The sequence below is a fragment of the Acartia tonsa genome, chromosome 11 (assembly GCF_053477335.1).
Source record: "Acartia tonsa isolate MP-2025a chromosome 11, ASM5347733v1, whole genome shotgun sequence".
Taxonomy (NCBI): Eukaryota; Metazoa; Arthropoda; class Copepoda; order Calanoida; family Acartiidae; genus Acartia; species Acartia tonsa.
In genome coordinates this window covers 16449262-16467505 of record NC_137270.1, presented here as the reverse complement: position 1 = coordinate 16467505, position 18244 = coordinate 16449262, and the positions used below count along the sequence as shown (strand labels likewise).

Genomic DNA, 18244 nt, shown 5'->3' with positions numbered 1-18244 from the left:
GTTATCACATTGTTATCTGAAAGTATCATTAAATTTTAACTAGACTTAGTTTTTACATATATATATATTATGATTTTATAACTATGAGGTTTAAATAACTAATATTGTTTTTTTATTGACTGTAATGAAGGTATCTACTAAATCGTGATTGAGGATATCTACCAGAATTCAGTCATGTTGCTAACAGGCTGTTCGTTTCTGGACAAATTAAACCAATTTTAATAGATATGTAAATTTCTTTTAAATATATGCCTTCAAAATATAATTTTTATATTTAAACAGGAAAAAAGTTGCGGATTATCAATTATTAACGTTGATTGCTTTTCGTGGCAACCAAACTTTTCAATAATGAAGGACTTGCAGCTAGGAAAAGTTAATCTTGTGCAGTACACCCTTAGCCCTTCATATTTTTAAAACTCTAAAAACAAATGCAACAAAAGTCTACGAACAAAAACATTGATATCCTAGTGTAAACTTCTGATCTAGAATGTATTGGTTTAATTTCCTAGTGCCAGATTCAACCACATCTTTCTCAACATCAAAGTAGGAATATTTGTCGTACTTGAAAAATTGCTGGTTCTAAAAAAACAAAACAATCTGATTAACTTATTTAATTTGTAAAATATTGGCAATCTAAAAGAGAGAAGACAATAATGATTTAATAGTCTTAATTATCTAGCCGACCTTCAGACAACTAACCCTTTAATGGCACAACCTTTGTCTGATAATTCTAGCTGTGTCTGCATGCATGGTAATGAGTTGCGCCTGTTTTTTGGGTCAATTCCCTGCATCACCCCACTCTAACTATTTATGTCGCGCATCAGCAGCGGTAGGAATTAATTTTATCGTTTTTAGGTATGACGCGGTGTTGGGACGACATTCAAACATATCACCTTAAGGACAAATAGCGAATGCGCTACGTGTTACGCCACAGTAGCGGGTCTACAAAATCTACTTACTGGATAGTCCTTGCCAAGTCCCTCCTTGATTTCAGTGGCGGGTCCCGCCTCCTTTCCACCCATACCAACACCGTTCTTCTCCCATCTCCATCCTGCGACACAAGAGTAATTAAAAATAAAATCCGCGAAAACCAGGAAATTGCGGATTTTTTTGCAATATTACCTATTCATTTTTAAAAATCAAAACATACAAAATTTGTAGCCTAAAAAGTAAAACAATGGATTTTTTTCCTCATATCAAATGCTATTAGTCAAATTTATAAATGGAAATACTGGTGATGAATCCCCCCCCCCCTTCCCCCGCCCATAAAATGAGTGATAGTAAAAGCACTTACCTGAGTCACCATTGGCATGTCCAAACCTCTGAGGGGCATCACTCATTAACCTTAAATAGAACAATACTTTAGAAGATCTTATAAAACGAGATAAGTTTTTATGAAAACTTTTAAAAATGAAAAGAAAAAAACACTTCCCATTTAAAAACTGACATTCAAACTCAATAGAACAGCAGACAATTATTTATCAAAACAATAAAAAAAATTTACAAGAAAACATTATTTTTTTTGGTATGTTGGAAAATGTACAAACTATAAGCCTTTTCTTTTTAAAAGACATTAACAGAGAAAAAATATATCAAGATAGATATAAAAAGAAACAAATCAAGGGATATTCAAATAAAGCATATACAAACTGTATTTTACAAGAAGACGTAAATCATCCGTTTCACATGGAACAGTTTATTGTTTCTGTTAGCTGTAAATGCGCTATTATTTGTATAATTTGTCTTGTGTAATACCTGACGATAGCGGGGTTGTTAGCCCTGACAGCACAAACTCTAAGTGCAGGCAACATTATTGTCTGAAATACAGCAGATTTCTTGTAAACATTCTGCATATTTTTATTTTGTAAGTTTAAGCCTTGTTATTTTTATCTTTGCCCCCTAAATGATTACTTATTATTTTAACTTAATAAATAAAAAATAATAACAATTAGACAATAAGTTGACCGACTCTTTGTTAAAAATCATCTTTTAAAATTTGAACGAGATCGCTTATGAGGTACCCATCAATTAAAACACATAATATAAACAGTAAAAAATGTTGTGTTAAGCTTTTAAGATAAACTAATGGAGGGAGATTTAAAGTCATGAACAGTATTCCAGTATTCTTCTTCTGGTAAGCTCTCAGTCTAATTTGAAAATCAATCAATCATTTTATCATTTCATTAACACAAAAAAATGTGGTCCATGTGTAAAGTTTCTATCTGTTACCTACCTTTTAGATTTTGAAATACACTTGCTGTAATATCTGACTTTTTTATTCAATTTTTTCACCTCTCAGTGTGTATGTTTCTCTGAAGTTTCAGAAACCTTTGGCCAATAACTTTTTTAGGGGCGATTTCTCTTGGGATGGTGGTGGTACCCTCCCCCAAAAAAGTTACAAACCTTCCCAGGACCTATGAGAAGTTTCTCTGTAAAGGACAACTATATCGGTTCAGCGGTTAGAGAGATCCTTCGGTACAAACATACAGATAAACACACAGAACGACATCCTGTTACTTTAATATAAGGATCTAGTCCTTCTCAAGCGCTTCACCACGCCAACATGTCTTCATCAACTTTGAATTAATTTCTGATCAGCTTATTTTTGCTTCGCTTTTTGACAAGCATCTTGGTTGATTTTTGACGGACGCTACATGTTATTGATTGATTGATAGTATTGCCTGATCGGGATAAGCTGTTGGGAAAAATTTAGGTCCATCTGTCATGCCAAGCTTCTTGTTATTCTCAAACCTTTTGGCCTGAAAAAAAAAACAATCTTTATATTGAAAAATCTTCTTTTAGAAGTTATACTCTCTGTGCGCACATGTATTGCAAGTTTTTTAGAATCATGAAAAGAAAACGAAGTAGCGGATTTCGTCGTATTTCCACTGTATCTTTTGATTATTTTAGGTTAGGTAAATGTTAATGATTGCCCTACAGGGTTCGGAAATATGCACCGCAAGATTAGAGCCCCCTCCCCCCTCCAGTGGCTAGAAATAGGAGAAAAACTACTATAAAAATATGACGAAATTGAGAGAAAAAACTTTTAATAGCAGTTCAAGTAAAACCTCCCAAATTTAATTTTCATTACATTTGCCATTATTTAGTTTTCTTTCTTTCATTTGAAGTTAATTTTATATTAACTGAAACCTGTTGTATTTATTTTACTTTGTTGATATTAAAGAAGCCACTTACATATAATTTAGTGTCACAGACTTGCAGTACTGATCCTGTAGCACCCTGGATACTGGGGCCACTCACATATAATACATTCTCTTCGTAATTTATTCTCCAAATTCTAAATAATACATACTGTTACAGAAATAGGTAAGTAGATAGAAAGGGGGATAGACAGTTAAGATAGATAAATTGATGGATGATATGAATAAATTCACAGGTTAATAGAAAAGATAGATACATTTTAATACAGCTAAGAAAAACAGCGAATCATTAATAGAGAAAGCATAAAATGAACCAACCAAAAATAATCAAACTAGAAAAAGCATACAAGACTAAATGAATCTTTCTTAAAACGTTCGGCCATTGGTTCGCTCAAAACCTTTTGTTGGAAAGGTCGAATCAGGATGATAAAAAAGTTATTTTCTTCAAACATTTCATCAATCAAGGGCGAAATTCTATTCATAATAAGGGAGTGATAAACCTTTCGTCAATTATGCTATCCCTGTATTCATAGTATAGTCATAAGTCATACCTGATACCTCTGTACCATCTATAAATTCCACCAACGTGTCCTGGCAGCTTCTGACCGGGCCACACTCGTCCCTTGTCCCTGCCAGAACCGATACAGCCAGGGCGACGGTGGGATTTCGTGACGCCGTGCGTTGCAGGCATGCCGTGGAAACCCCATCTATAATAGAAATAAGATGTTTTTGTAATTTTACTCATATTCTTCATTATTTCAATTTTTTAATAAAACCTGTTCGAAGTTGGTTACACACTACCAGGCCATAACCCTACAGAGTAATATGCCAGAAGGTATAACTATTGTTGTGTCAAGTATAGAGTTTTAATGTATGAAAAATAATAGAGGGCCTACACCACTACGCTGTAAAGGAATGATTGTATCAGATTTATATTTCAACATTACTTTTTTGAGCCACCGTTTTGAGATTTGAGATATACTTATTTACTTCTTCAATATCAAACTACTCATGTTTTTTTTTCATTACTGCCCAAGACCGATTGTTATCAAGTGAAAAATAATCGGATTATGAAAAAGAAGTCATACCTTTTCATGACTCCTTGAAATCCTCTTTCCATGGTTCTTCCATAAACATCCACAAATTGGCCTGGCCTAAAGTGGGCAGCCGACAGAGGGGTTCCTATAGTGAAAGATATTTTCATTAAGTGGACTATTCTAAGAAGTATTAGATGCCATTGCTCAGTATTCTTTTAATGTGTAATAAAAAGGGTTTGTAATAAAAGATATAAAAGGTCAATCTATTAAAAGTTTTAAATACATAATACACAACCTAGGAATATAGGAAGGTACCCATAGTTTTATCATAATAAACATAATGGGTTACAAAATAAATATGGAGTCTCTCTAAAGAAGAATCTTTTTATTTCTAATCACACTAATAAAATCTTTACTAAAAAATATGCTAGGTAACATATTAAAGTTGCAATAAAAAATCTAATCTTGAATTGTAAAAAAATTAAAAGTAACTAGGTAACTTTATATCCTCACCTGGCTGGATTATGGCATTTTCTGTTACTGGAAATCTGGCCAGGAAACGCTTCGGAGCTAAGCCACTCTGGCTAAATAGTCCACAGTAATCCTAAGACAAATACATCTCATATTTTCATATATTATTTAGCATCAATATGAAATCGATGTTTTCCCTTAAAGTTTCCAGTTGAGCACAGAACCCCCCTCTCCTCTCCTCACTCTTATTTGGAAAAATATTGAAAATAAAGTGAGGAATATAGTTTTTAATTAGTTTGTAAACAACTTTAGGTAAGGTAGGGGAACACTGTGAATAGGCCCTTTATCGCTGCAAAAAAAAACTTACCCCAGCCCCCTCCTTTATTATAATTTTATTTTACAAAATAAGAGAGGGGGAGGGAGGGTTCAATACTGAACAGGCACTTTAATTGAAAGCATCCAAAAAACTTAGGTATAAAGGGAATAGTAGCTTCCAGTCAAATGCGCTTATTACGTCTAATTGTTCTTAATGTTTGTTCACCAAACTATAGTATAATTAAACGAAAATTTAAAAACAGTTTGACCTAATAAGGCTAATAAGCGCATTTGACTGGAAGCTAACTCACAACGTTACGCAATTTTTCAAAAGCTACTATTCCCTTTATTTTTACCTTTGTATATTTTTGTGGATCAGAACTGACAGCCCCAACTGTTACAAAACCAGTCACATTTGCTTTCTAAAAACAAATCTCAAATTAAAAAACACAATGACTTAATTATCCTCTTTATACAAGTAACAGGTTGTCTAAATGCCAGTCTGTGTGTTTGTAACCAAGGATATTGCTAACCGGAATGACATGGTTGTTCTTTAATAATGTAGCTTTTCATAGGCCTAGGGAAGGTTTCTAACTATTTTGGGGAAGGGTACCTGCACCCTTACTAGAGAAAAAGTCCCTAGAAAAAATACCCTTCCAACCATTCCTTATCTCAGGTGCATTTTCAAAAATGAAACAAGTTTAAAATCATAATTATAGACATAATATAAATTCTTATATTTATTTCAATGCCTACCTATCTATGTTTAAATTATCTTTTTGTTCTGTAAATCATAAAAAAATAAGCATTACATAAATCATTCATGGAACTGCAGGTAAAACTTATTGATATAATTTACCTTTCCCGGCATTAAAACTGGCTTTCTCGTAGCATACTTTGGTTTTAGGCTTAATTCTCCCACATAACTGTCATCATATTTGTCTCGCGGCGTGTATTTTACTACATGGTTATCCTAAGAAGATTATAATAATCCTTTTTTTAATCTATTTAACTGTTTTCTGTTTATCTATTGATGTAGGTATCATTATCCTAAAGCTAGAATATATGTAGTTTCTAAGATTCATATAATAACCCGAATATCTTTCTTTTTATCCTCCTCTTCACTTTCCATTTTGCTTAAGAATCTTAACGAATATTGCCAAAAATCTATGAATTTTAAAGGCTGCTAGCTGCCAAACGGCTGAATGTACAAATCATACCCGCACACTATTTTAAGCGGTATAAGAAGGCCTACAAATAATCTGGAATAGCCAAGATCCAATGGTGCACAGGGAAAGCTTTACTGAAGAAGAAACGCGTAAAATAGGCCTTTTTCGCGCATTTCTCTGCACTGCGAGATAATTAAATTATGCATTATTGATTTATGGCTATTCCAGATTATTTGTAGGCCTTCTTATGCCGCTTAAAACAGTGTGCGGGCATGATCTTTACGTTCAGCCGTTTGACAGCTAGCAGCCTTTAACATTCATAGATTTTTGGCAATATTCGTTACCACCAATATTTTACCGTGAACTGCAGTAGATCCCAAATAAGGCCTTTAACTATATTGCTAAGCACGAAAATCTTTTGATGTCTCCATATATTTTCTATTCGGCAGTAAAAGAGGTATAATCTGATGTCAAGAACCTAATCTGTTGTTTGTATGTGACGTACAAGCAAATCACTTATTAAGTAGCTGCGTTATTTTTAAAAAAATCTACGAAACCTGAATATGTAGCATTGTTGTGACAATTTGTTTTCCATTCTTGAGCCACAGAGGTTGTACTCCAATCTTGACAGCCAGAACGCCAGGCCTCCTTGATCCAGGCTCCCACTTTCCACGTGACCATGGGGCGAATTCCTTAAAATTAGGTAAATAAGGGGTTGTTCAATTTGTGTAGATGAAAGTTAGAATTCAATATCTATCTTTATAGTTGCTTTATTGATTAACAAATTTTCTAAATATATCATTATGGCTTTTGTGCAAGTCTATGTAATCCATGAATATCAAAGAAATGCATTCATTTTTAATAGAGTTTATTGATTGTTGTAGGTTTTTGTGAAATATTTTATCTATCTTTTAAACAGAAAATGAAATGACTGAAATTATTACCTCTTTCAAAGGTCCGCTATATTTCTTATCAATATAAGATTGTAAAAATTGTTTGTTTTCGTCTGTGAGGGGAGAATCATCAGCTTTGTTTAATTTCTTAGCATGCCAGAATGCTTTGTGTCGGGCTGACCGTTTTATTCTGCTCTGATCTAAATACCAAGAATGATATATAGCGCAATATAGAAAAAAACAACCCACCCCCTCTTATTCTTAATTTACTTGTAAAATTAGGGAGGGAGTTAGTGCTCGACAGGCACTTTGTGGGAAAGTACCCAAATTTTTCCTCGCGTGCGGAAGAACGAGGGGAGGGGGACTTAGAGGGATCCGATGCAGGGGTGTATATTCTACATGGGATCCCCTGCTCAGGGGGGGGGGGGGGGGGGGTAATAAAAAATAAGTGGTTGGAGGGGAAAAAAATGTAAAAATTAAGAAAACTGAAAACATTTTTTCCATTTCCCCCCCCCCCCCCCCCCTCCTTGGTAAAAAAAAACTAAAAAAATGTGTGGTAGGAGGGATAAAACAAATAAAATATAGAGTTCTTTAAATATTTTTCCATTTTCCCCCCTACTTGGTGAGAAAAAACTAGGGGGGGGGGGGGGGGGGGGAAATAAAAAATTTTGTAGCAGGGAAAAAAAAAAATCTTGTGCAGAATATACACCCTGATGTTAAAATGTTAAAACCCAAGGATGTCCAAGATTTTTTTTTTTTTTGAGGGGGGGGGGGGGTATAATGAGTTTTCAAAGGTGTGAGGGGGCGGAGGAATAAGGGGTGCCTTAGAATCGAAAAGTTTAAACACATTTTTATAGATTTCTTCATTAAAATAATCCCCAGCCAAAAATATTTATATATTAGATAGAATTATTTATAGTTACCTACTGTGGAAGTGTGGAAAGTTGCTGAAAGGATTTCAATTTGTATCCTGAAAAAGATAGAATGATGAAAAGTTATAATTTTAGGCAAAAAACAAGGATGACAAAGTCCATAAAAGCGAAACTCTGAAATGGAAGAACAAATGAACGTCAACACTTGAAGGGTGTCAGAAATGAATAAACTGAATATTAATGCATAAGTCTATACAAAATTGTAAGTAAATTGTTGTAAAACTGATTAAATACATGTAATTGTTTAAGGACATACTAACGTTTTAAGGACTTGATAATAGAGATACTTCGCTAATAACATTGTATATTGTTGTAATAGGAATCAGTATTAAAAAATCAGACGAAGAGGATAATTTTGAAATAAAAAACTTTGTTGTCAAAAAGTAAAATATCGCTTGTTTTAAAGGACGTATAGACATTCTGGTAACAATTACAGAAATGCTACACTTTCTAAATCGTACGTAATTTTTTTTCAGAAAAAAAGGGAATGATATTCTGACAAATAATTCTAAAAGAAATTTACCCTCAACACCCTTCCCCTTTTCCTCCCCTTTTTACCCACCCCTCTTCGGTTATATGAAAAAAACAAGATATACCCCAACTAACTTTCAAAGATTTCGTGATTTTTTTTTGTAGAATGATTGTTACAACAGCTAGGCCTGAATATTTTTAAGAATCATCATGCAAAGTTTTAAATCGATAAGACAATTCTAACAATTCTAAATTAACGAAAGGAGCTAACAAAAAAAGGAAGTAACTTACAAGCTGTTATTAGCGGCTGTCCTTGAAAGTAGAGATTTACACAAACTAGACCCTAAACTCGCTAACATTGTTTTCTGAAATTTTTATTTATAGTTTATAAGTATAAGGTTTAATTTATGTACAAATGGTAATATTATAATAATATTTATAATAGTATATCATATGGTGAATAGTTTGGTAACATAAAAATATGAACAAAAGAGATAGTTCCACGAATCCACATGAGGCATTTATTGAGTTTAATACATTAATAGAATTCAAATTAACTCTTTTTTATTGATGTTTTGTCAACAAAAAGCTAGCGTTTTCAATAAACCCATTTCTAGTTTTAATATGTATCCGAAATAAATATTATTATTATTATCAATAATCAGACAATAATAATGCAAAACTTTTAAAATTGAATTTTAATAAAATTCATATCATGGAACTATCCCTTTGGAGCTGATTTGATCATCTCAAATACAATCTCATCTATTCTCATTTTCACTTCATTTTTTAGCTGCTTATAGCATATTACTTTAGTTAAAACATGGCTAACAAAAGTAGAAAATACGAGATCATCAAATTTAAACACACAGAATTTGTAATAATTTCAAAACTACAATTTCCTAAAAGGGGGGGGGGGTTTAATGCAACCATCTCGTAATCAATGTATAAATGGCACTTAGAATTCAAATTTAGGTCTATTTTCCCTAAATCGAACAAAAAGTTGAAAAAGTAACAGCTAACGGCCCAGCCGTTTAGCCGTTTTTTGGCTATTTTTAGGGCAAATCTGTCAAAAATTACGTAGAAATCAACATTTTAAAACATATTTTTGCTTTAAATCATGTGAAATAAAACAAAAAATATTTTTTTAGATTTCTAGTACCAGCAACTACCGGCTAGAATCGTTTAAAAACTTTTTGGATCAAAAAAGAGCATTATGTGGAGAGAGGTTTCGTGATTTATTTCCATAGAAAAAAGCCAAAAAAATACTGAGCGGCTGAGCTGCCAGCCGTTAGCCGTTACTTTTCCAACTTTTTGTTCGATTTGGGGAAAATAGACCTACCAAGGATTACTCATGCAAAATTTTATATCGAAATTTGAATTCTAAGTGCCATTTATACATTGATTACGAGATGGTTGTATTAAACCAACCCCCCCCCCTTTATAATTTTACATCATACAATTTTGGCATTCTTTGAAAATGAGGGATGATTTTTGTAATGATTTTATAAACCCTAAACACCAGAGTACCCTATAATTTTGATTATAGGACATATAGGTTCCAAAATACAGAAATTACGTGGTTCAAATTAAATAAACAGATTTTTAAACAAAAAGTCATTTTTCGATCGGTGAAGAATTTATTTAGCTATTTTGCGCTTTCAAGTACCTCATGTTTTGATTATAATATTTCTACAAAAATCGCACCTCCCTTTTAAGATTATTTATTAATCTTTTCAAAGTCAAATGATAAAATACACTGAATAATTACCTAATGGATAATACTTTTAAATTGATTTGAAATATGCTTAAATAACACAAATAATGCTTAATAATACGAAAGGAAAGAAAGATGAAAAAAAAAAATTATCACAATAACAAACTAATATTCAAAATGGATTTTCTATTAGGGCAATATTTTAAATGGTTAAATATGGGCAATTATGACTATAAGTATCGCAGCAAAAAGCAAATGATTTTGTTTTAATAGAGACACGACAGTAAAATTTAATACAGTAATGGTTTGCACTGTGTAGTGTATAACTATTACTATATAATTATGTATGACCTAACGTGCTGGTATTCAGTAAAACATACTCTAACTATAAAGTTGCTTCGATTCTGAGAAGCTACGTTTTTACACAGGGAAGCGGTTAAAAAACGGTAATTCTTGAATAAAATAAATATTTTTATTTTACACCCCTCTCCAATTTATCCAAGATTTGAAGTTTAATGGCTATTTACAAAGCATTCTATTGTATTTTCTAAAATCATATTTATTACAAATATATTAAAAGAAATCACATAAAAATAGATATACTAATATACTTGAGATAGTTAACTTCATATTTTTATGTGATAACATTTGTTTAGTTGACTAATAATAACTATTTGTGAGAAATTAATATTTGAATCATAATGGAAATAAAGTATTCTGAAGTAAGTAGCCTTTAAAAACTAGGGATTGATCGATATAAAATAAATAAATAATCCATTTTAAGGATATTATATAAGAGTAGAATTATTTATCTTTTACCTAACTCTCCGTTTATTTATGGTGTTTAGAAATATTTTACTTTTTAAATGCTGATTTCATTAAATGCTCAAAAGAAACTATTTTTTGTACAATATGTATATAATGATAATGTACAAAAAATTAAGTTCTAACCATTGATCATTTTTACAAAGGCTGCCTTACTTCAGAATTACCTTTACTATCGATACAGCTTTACCTTCTTTTTCCCCTTGACAACCTTCTTACTAGCGCTCACTAACTTCACCTGTAGCTGCCGGATGCTTTTTCCACTGCTTCCACCGCTATCCTCCTGCTCCCCACCGCTATTTTCATCATCGCCGCCATCTTTTTCTAGCTCCTCGTCACTTTCCTCAATTTCGTTAGCAGCTTTGGCAGTGGGCGAAGTTTTGGTGGATTTTTTTGTTTTCTTTTTCTTTGCTTTCCCGGATTTTTTAGGGGTTTTCATTTCTTCTTCCTCTAAAGATTCAGATTCATCAATTTCTGTTTCATTTTTTATGTTTAAATTCTTTTTCTTGGATGTTCCACATTTTTTTGGGGTCTTAATTAAATCCTCCTCTAAATTTTCTGTGCTGGTATCTAATTCTGACCCCTTTGCTGCTATTTTCTTTTTCTTAGCACTTACACATTTTTGGGGACTATTCGTCATTTCATCATCCAAATTTTCTTCGCTAGCATCAAGATCTGAATCATTTTTCATGTCTACTTTCTTTTTCTTAGAGCTTCCAGCCTTTTTGGAAGTTTTTATTAATTCTTCCTCTTGAGTTTCTGTGCTTGTATCTAGTTCTGATTCATGTTTAATGTCTATTTTCTTTTTCTTTGCATTCCCACATTTTTTTGGTGTTTTTATTTCTTCTACTAAATTTTCATTGGTAGGACTTATTTCTGTTTCATTTACAATTTTTAATTTCGTAACATTTTTATTACCGCTTTTTGGTGGTGATTTTTCAGGGCTCTTTTTGGGGTTGATTGTTTTGGGGGTTGTATCAATTTTGTTGGAGTTAGTGGAAGGCCCTGGATTATTTTTTGCACCGCTTCCCTGTCCTGATTGCTATGTTGTCCTTGTATCCTAAACAACAAAACATTTAATGAGTAAAATAAAAATGTATAAGGAAATAATGATTCATGACATACATTTTGGCAGTGTAACATTATATTGTATGAAATCTATTATTCAGATGTTATTCTATATTATAATTAGGGATGGCAATCCGTATCCGGAATCCGGATCCGGAATCCGCCCAATTTTTGGCCAATTTTGGAATCCGAATCCGGAATCTGTTTTTTAATAGCGGATTCCGGATTCTTAATTAGTAGGATAAAATTAGCGTCTTGAGTTTTTTCTTTCAACTCCTCCTCTTTGAAGGCAAAGATTTTCATCATTATATATAAAATCTTTTAAAATCTGGTTCGATTCTCGGAAGTGAATTATAGAGAACACCAAGAACATTGATTTTTAGGACATATGTAGCACTTAATTTTTTTTTAATTTTAAAATCCTTTTAAAATATTGCTAGAATCCGGAATCCGCCAAAAATAAGAATCCGGAATCCGCAGGAATCCGCCACTTTTTTGACGGATTCTTTAAGAATCCGGAATCCGAATCCGGCCCAAAAATTCGACGGATTGCCATCACTAATTATCATACAATTTGATGATATTTTATCGACATAATGATATATTCTGAAGACACTCTGATACTTGATACATTATCCTCATATAAGCTTAACTTTTAGTTTTCAGAATATGCTGGTCGGAATTGGTTGTAATTTACAGGGAAGATTTCCAAATGTCTCGAGTGGTTTTAGACAATTTTCTTAGCGTACTCGCACCTCGCCTTAAGGCTAAAGGCGAATCAACTAGAAATAAAAAAAAACATAACATTTTGACAGGTTATTTAAATTTTACCTGACTATCACTCTCTGCATCGCTATGATTACCGCCAGCTGCGCCACTAGTTCCCTCTCCGTCTGCCAGAGCCGATGCCCCTTTTCTTTCCTTGCGTGGCGGTTTAAGTCTGAGGACAAACAAATATAATAAATAATTTGGAGATTTTAAAAACAGTTCAATGTACTCTGTACCTATGACCATATTTTTTGATGGCATTACATTATAACAGTTTGTTGTTCTTTTCTAATAAAAAATGGTGCTTGCTTGTAAAAATAGGTCATAAAGTCTTTGTTTAAATAAAATTTTCTTAAACACATACCAGGGGTGTATATTCTGCACAACATTTATTTTTTTCCCCTGCTACAATTTTTTTTATTTTTCTTCCCCCCCTAGTTTTTTCTCACCAAGTAGGGGGAAAATGGAAAAATATTTAAAGAACTCTATATTTTATTTATTTTATCCCTCCTACCACACATTTTTAAAAGTTTTTTTCACCAAGGAGGGGGGGGGGGGGGGGGGTAAATGGAAAAAATGTTTTCAGTTTTCTTAATTTTTACATTTTTTTTCCCTCCAACAACTTATTTTTTATTTCCCCCCCCCCCCCTGAGCAGGGGATCCCATGTAGAATATACACCCCTGACACATACTTATGTTACATAAAAGAGATTACCTAATCTTCTTTGCGTCATAAATTGAAAATGATCTACGAATTAATTTTGTAACATAGGAAGGACTAGGTAGGTACTAAATCTTATTGTATTAATTTGCCTGTATTCTGTGATTGTTATTGTCACATCGTCCACTGATATATCATGAACTGTTGCAGATTTTCTATAAAAAAAAATAGTTGAGCAAATTATTTTGGAAACATTCCAGCCTAAAGAGATATTTGTCAAAAAGTGGGATTAGAATACTATGCCAATTTTTTTACACTAAAAATAAAAAGATAATGGAAAGAAAACGAATTAGCGGGTTTCGTCGTATTTTCACAGTAGCTTTTCTCCTATTACTAGTCACCGTGTGTTTGTGTGTGTGGGGGGGGGGGGGTATAAATAAGAGCTCATTACTTAAAATAAAAACTACCTACATGAAGAACCTTTTTAAGCCCTTACCTATCGAGATTCCTAATTCTGCCGCCACGGCCAATAACAGGTACAGATCCAATATGGGGGGTTCCAGTAACTCCATTATTGCTGCTGCTAGAAGTTCCTGGCTTATTTTTGCCCTAAAAAAGCATTCAGTAGATAATACTTATAAATTAACTCGGTGTGATAGTTTTGATCTAATATTAAAAAGGTTAGCTATTCTTATTTCGATTTTTCTTATTAAAATTGCCCCCCCCCCCTTCCTAACCGTAAAAAAACTTGATGCACAGAATACTTTTCATTATAGAAATCTATTTCATCAAACCTTATTTAAAATCTTTTTAATACAATTCTTAGCTTCTTTAATTTTGTTATTGCTACTCTACCTTAAGTCAGAAATATTATCATTTTAAATCATATACCATGGTAACGAAAGGCAAACCTTAGGTACAGGAGGTAGCTTCAATTTTTTATTCTTTGGGGTAGCTGTCGATGGACCCGGTTCATCATAATCGTCATCACCTAAATAGACAGTTACAAAGTAAGATAAATACTTTTTTAGATACATTATAACTAATCAATAGATCATTTACATTATCTATCGCATCGTATTATGGACATCTCTCCACGGATATCAAAATGAAAAATTATACGATCAAATATTATGCTTTTTATTTTAAAACTCATAGAAACCTGGCTTTAATACGTTTCAATACATGATTTTTTTTGGTATGGCTTAGAACCGGTTTTAATTCAGAAGATATTAATTGGCCATACTGGAATATTATTTACCAACCTGCATCGTTACTGGCACTACTGCTGGGTCTCTCTCCACCTCTGTCTCCCTTGCTACTACCAGCTCCATCCCCACTCCTGGAGACGGAATCATCACGTAGCAGACGGGAATGTGGCATAGGTGGTGGCGCAAATGCATGTTTCTGAACCTAAATTAATAACTTTAAGTTTATTATTATTTCAAAAATGGGGAGGTAGCATTCGAAGAGTTCCGTAAAGGTGTGAGTTTTAAGACTTTAAAATAGGAGTATATAACTCGAATATAGTACAATGTAAAACTGAAGAAACGGTGGCAAAACCACGGCTACCGCCGAAAACCGGAAAATCCCGCTAAAGGGGGGGGGGGCGAAAGTGACACTTTTTGAAACCAAAACTAAAAGTCAACAAAGGAACTCAACTAAAAAAAGAGTTACAGGTCTGAGATTTTGCATGGCAGTTGCTTTATAGGGGTACATTATGGAACTGTGAAGAAACGGCGGCGCAACCGCCGAAAACCGCCGTTTCCCGCCGAAATTTTTTTTGCCTTTTCTCGGCGGTTTTCGGCGGTTGCGCCGCCGTTTCTTCACAGTTCCATATTGTACCCCTAGAAAGCAACTGCCATGCAAAATCTCAGACCTGTAACTCTTTTTTTAGTTGAGTTCCTTTGACTTTTAGTTTTGGTTTCAAAAAGTGTCACTTTCGCCCCCCCCCCCCCCCTTTATTGTTTTTGCTTTTTCGCCACACAAATTTGAATACCTAGTTTAAGACAAACTCATTATTTTCAAATAAAGTTGACCTTATATTTGCTCTGGACATTGGTGATTTTTTGGATTTTAATATTGAAAACACGTCCCAACTCTACCAAGAAAAACCTAACTAACTATCCAGGTAATAGAGGAGCTGCGATTTTTAAAATCATTTACCTGGACTTCCAACATATCTGGGTTTAATTTTGGCTTTCTTGTGGAGGTTCCTTTTCTGATACCACACATTGAACATTTGAATGCCTCGGGGTTGTTTCTGTAAGTGCAGGCGGAACATTCCCATAGAGTGTCCTCAAACTTAAAGGATAGATAGATAACAAGATTGTTTTGTGTCTATATAAACAACACGCAGAAAGATCTCATATGGTAAAAAAGAACATCTCTAATGAAAGACACAATGAATTAAGAGGTAAAGTTTAATTTATGTATATGAAGGTTAGATTATTTCTAGCATATACGAAGAAAATATAATATTTTGTAATTATGTAATGTAATAAAATAAAAAGTAGGTATTCTTTTATATTATTATTAAAGAGTCTAAGATTATTTCTTTATAATACCTGTTTAGACGCCCGTTTCTTCCCTTTCGGGGATTTTTTATGATCCATGCTAAACCGGTTCACCATTGAAAAGCTGTTATTTGGTCAACTATAAGAAAAGCATAATTTTATCTGAAAAAATAAATAACTGTTAAATTAAAGCTTTAATCATTATGAGATCATTACTTCTTTGTCAAATATTAAATAACAAAATAAAAAGTATTTATAGTTTTGATTGTTTTAATATCACAATTAAATGATTTTCATTTTCTGCATTGATCACTATTTCAGTATTTTTCACCAGTTTGAGATTATTTCCTCTCAGAGCTAAGTACATAAAACCAGTAGCTCTTAAATTGATTTTGGCTTGGCAAAATCTTGAGCCATGAAATCCTGCAACAAAATAGAAATTCTTAGATTGGTATAGTTTTTCTCAAAATCTTGTTTTTCCTGTTCTAAAATTCTATATAAGAAGTGTTTAATGCATTAAAATATCAACTTTTTAATAAGTCAAACATATATGTAAATTGATTTTGTCAACTCTTTTTCTATTATAAAGTTGTAGGCAACATATTTTTTTCTTTCTAGTAGGTAATCTTTTGGTGCAATTTCAATATAAGATATTTCTATTCCTTGAATATGGCATCAACTTGGTCGACACTGTAGTCCAAAGCACGTAAGTCAGCACCATTGTCCATTCCACGGATCATACCACTCAGAAGCTTACCCTCCTGTAAAAATAACATTGATAGTGTAATTTATGTTCTGTCAAATGAAAAGAATGCAAACAGACATAACAAATGTAATTAAAGCAAAAATAAAAATTTACAAATTTTAGTTGTTGTTTTCTTTAGATATAACTTATTGTATATATCAATATGAAAGGATTCCTAACAAGAATTTTTGTTTTATTATTCTGATAATTCTAGCTAGTCAAAATTCAATCTCAGAAAACAAGGCAGTTCACATTGGAAATGCTTAAACAATTTACCTGTGGTCTATACAGGCACAGAATAGGTTTCTTCATAGCAACAGCTCTTCCAATCTCATACCCAACACCGAGGCTAGGTTGGGTCACCTCTGCCACGATTATATCACTCTGAAATAGTAAAAATCAATCAAAAGAAAAATATTTAATTTTGTATAAAATATACCTACCTACTTAATTAAGTACCGAGACAAATTCTATTTTAGGTTAAACCAACAATTCTATCATTTGAAATAAGCTTAAATATCTGATAAAATCTGTAAACTAATGATGATTACGCCAGTCTATTAGTTTCTCGCATACGTACACTGGACCGATTGAGTTCTTTTTATGGAAGCTTCAAGTAGATACCAGGCTGGATTTAGGCTTATTGAATATACCTCTCCCATCCCTTTAACAACAGATCTATTACATGCTGTAGGCGAAGACACTGAGTTTTAATTAGGATAAAAAGACAATTTAAAATTTATGTCGTTTTTGATAAAGCATGTATTTTCATTAATATATGGCTATTTTAGTTCTACAAACCTTTTCAAGAAGCTCGACGTCTCTGTCGTGGATTCCTTTGTCACCTCCGGCGTGCTCACTGCTCAGATGGATTTTAATTTCAATATAGAAAAATAAGAAAATCATTGAACATCATAAAACATAGCGACATAACTCTATTGAAATGTAAAAATAACAATAAATAATAAAATGTTAGAACTCTTTAATCATAGCAATTTGAATTAGAAGTTAAAATGAACGTTACCATCAACTTTGTTGTCCTACATTAATTATATGTGCATGATATCGAAAAAATCCACTTTCCTGCCTAGATGAGTAATACTTTTGTCGGCCACAAAAGGAGTCAAAACTTCGCCATACTGTCCCAGTTTTTCAACCAGGGTGCCGTACAAGTCTACGTCCTGGCGGCCGGCACGCATAGAGCCGCAGAAATAAATGCGAAGGCTAGCCGACATTTTAGAGCTCTGAACAGATATATCTTTGAAATTGATTATTTGACAAAATGTATCGGATAACTATTCAAAAGAAAGTCATCTTAATACAAATTTAAGGTACTTTTTCATACTTTAATGATAAATATCAATGTAAAACATATTAAAAATCAAATAAATGGCACTTTTTTCGCAAGAATTATCCAAAATTTTAGCCCTACGCGCAATATGGAGCTGAATGCCGCAATTCCATTGTTTTGTTCCATAACACAACATTTTCTTTC

The 18244-nt window shown here is 32.9% G+C and overlaps 5 protein-coding genes across 9 annotated transcripts; all 5 read right to left on the bottom strand.

The window, feature by feature from the left end:
* Window positions 1-15: 15 nt before the first annotated feature.
* Window positions 16-1889, bottom strand: LOC145331628 (uncharacterized). Its single transcript, XM_080176399.1, has 5 exons — window positions 1756-1889; window positions 1295-1344; window positions 960-1051; window positions 508-579; window positions 16-200 (listed from the first exon to the last, which is right to left on the bottom strand). The coding sequence occupies exons 1-5, from the start codon at window positions 1851-1853 to the stop codon at window positions 159-161; spliced, it is 354 nt and encodes a 117-aa protein (XP_080032525.1). The 5' UTR covers window positions 1854-1889; the 3' UTR covers window positions 16-158.
* On the bottom strand, window positions 1817-8864 carry mRpL3 (mitochondrial ribosomal protein L3). The gene is made up of 12 exons (XM_080176391.1): window positions 8741-8864; window positions 7970-8016; window positions 7098-7246; window positions 6711-6845; window positions 5844-5957; window positions 5341-5406; window positions 4712-4802; window positions 4250-4343; window positions 3713-3868; window positions 3196-3298; window positions 2682-2759; window positions 1817-2147 (listed from the first exon to the last, which is right to left on the bottom strand). The coding sequence occupies exons 1-12, from the start codon at window positions 8806-8808 to the stop codon at window positions 2073-2075; spliced, it is 1176 nt and encodes a 391-aa protein (XP_080032517.1). The 5' UTR covers window positions 8809-8864; the 3' UTR covers window positions 1817-2072.
* On the bottom strand, window positions 8811-11682 carry LOC145331626 (uncharacterized). Of its 5 annotated transcripts, none has more exons than XM_080176396.1 (2): window positions 11148-11682; window positions 8811-10906 (listed from the first exon to the last, which is right to left on the bottom strand). In XM_080176396.1, exon 1 carries the CDS (start codon window positions 11680-11682, stop codon window positions 11164-11166), a length of 519 nt encoding a protein of 172 aa, XP_080032522.1. In that variant the 3' UTR covers window positions 8811-10906; window positions 11148-11163. The 5 variants fall into 5 exon arrangements, with proteins under 5 accessions (XP_080032522.1, XP_080032521.1, XP_080032520.1 ...); XM_080176395.1 differs by having other exon boundaries at window positions 8811-10897; XM_080176394.1 differs by having other exon boundaries at window positions 8811-10883.
* RYBP (ring and YY1 binding protein) lies at window positions 11311-16188 on the bottom strand. Its single transcript, XM_080176392.1, has 8 exons — window positions 16056-16188; window positions 15655-15792; window positions 14754-14901; window positions 14400-14479; window positions 13985-14097; window positions 13641-13703; window positions 12891-12999; window positions 11311-12051 (listed from the first exon to the last, which is right to left on the bottom strand). Exons 1-8 carry the CDS (start codon window positions 16119-16121, stop codon window positions 12034-12036), a joined length of 735 nt encoding a protein of 244 aa, XP_080032518.1. The 5' UTR covers window positions 16122-16188; the 3' UTR covers window positions 11311-12033.
* An 864-nt stretch (window positions 16189-17052) lies between these two features.
* Window positions 17053-18033, bottom strand: LOC145331629 (5-hydroxymethyl-dUMP N-hydrolase-like). The gene is made up of 3 exons (XM_080176400.1): window positions 17837-18033; window positions 17551-17608; window positions 17053-17133 (listed from the first exon to the last, which is right to left on the bottom strand). The coding sequence occupies exons 1-3, from the start codon at window positions 17982-17984 to the stop codon at window positions 17124-17126; spliced, it is 216 nt and encodes a 71-aa protein (XP_080032526.1). The 5' UTR covers window positions 17985-18033; the 3' UTR covers window positions 17053-17123.
* Window positions 18034-18244: the final 211 nt, after the last annotated feature.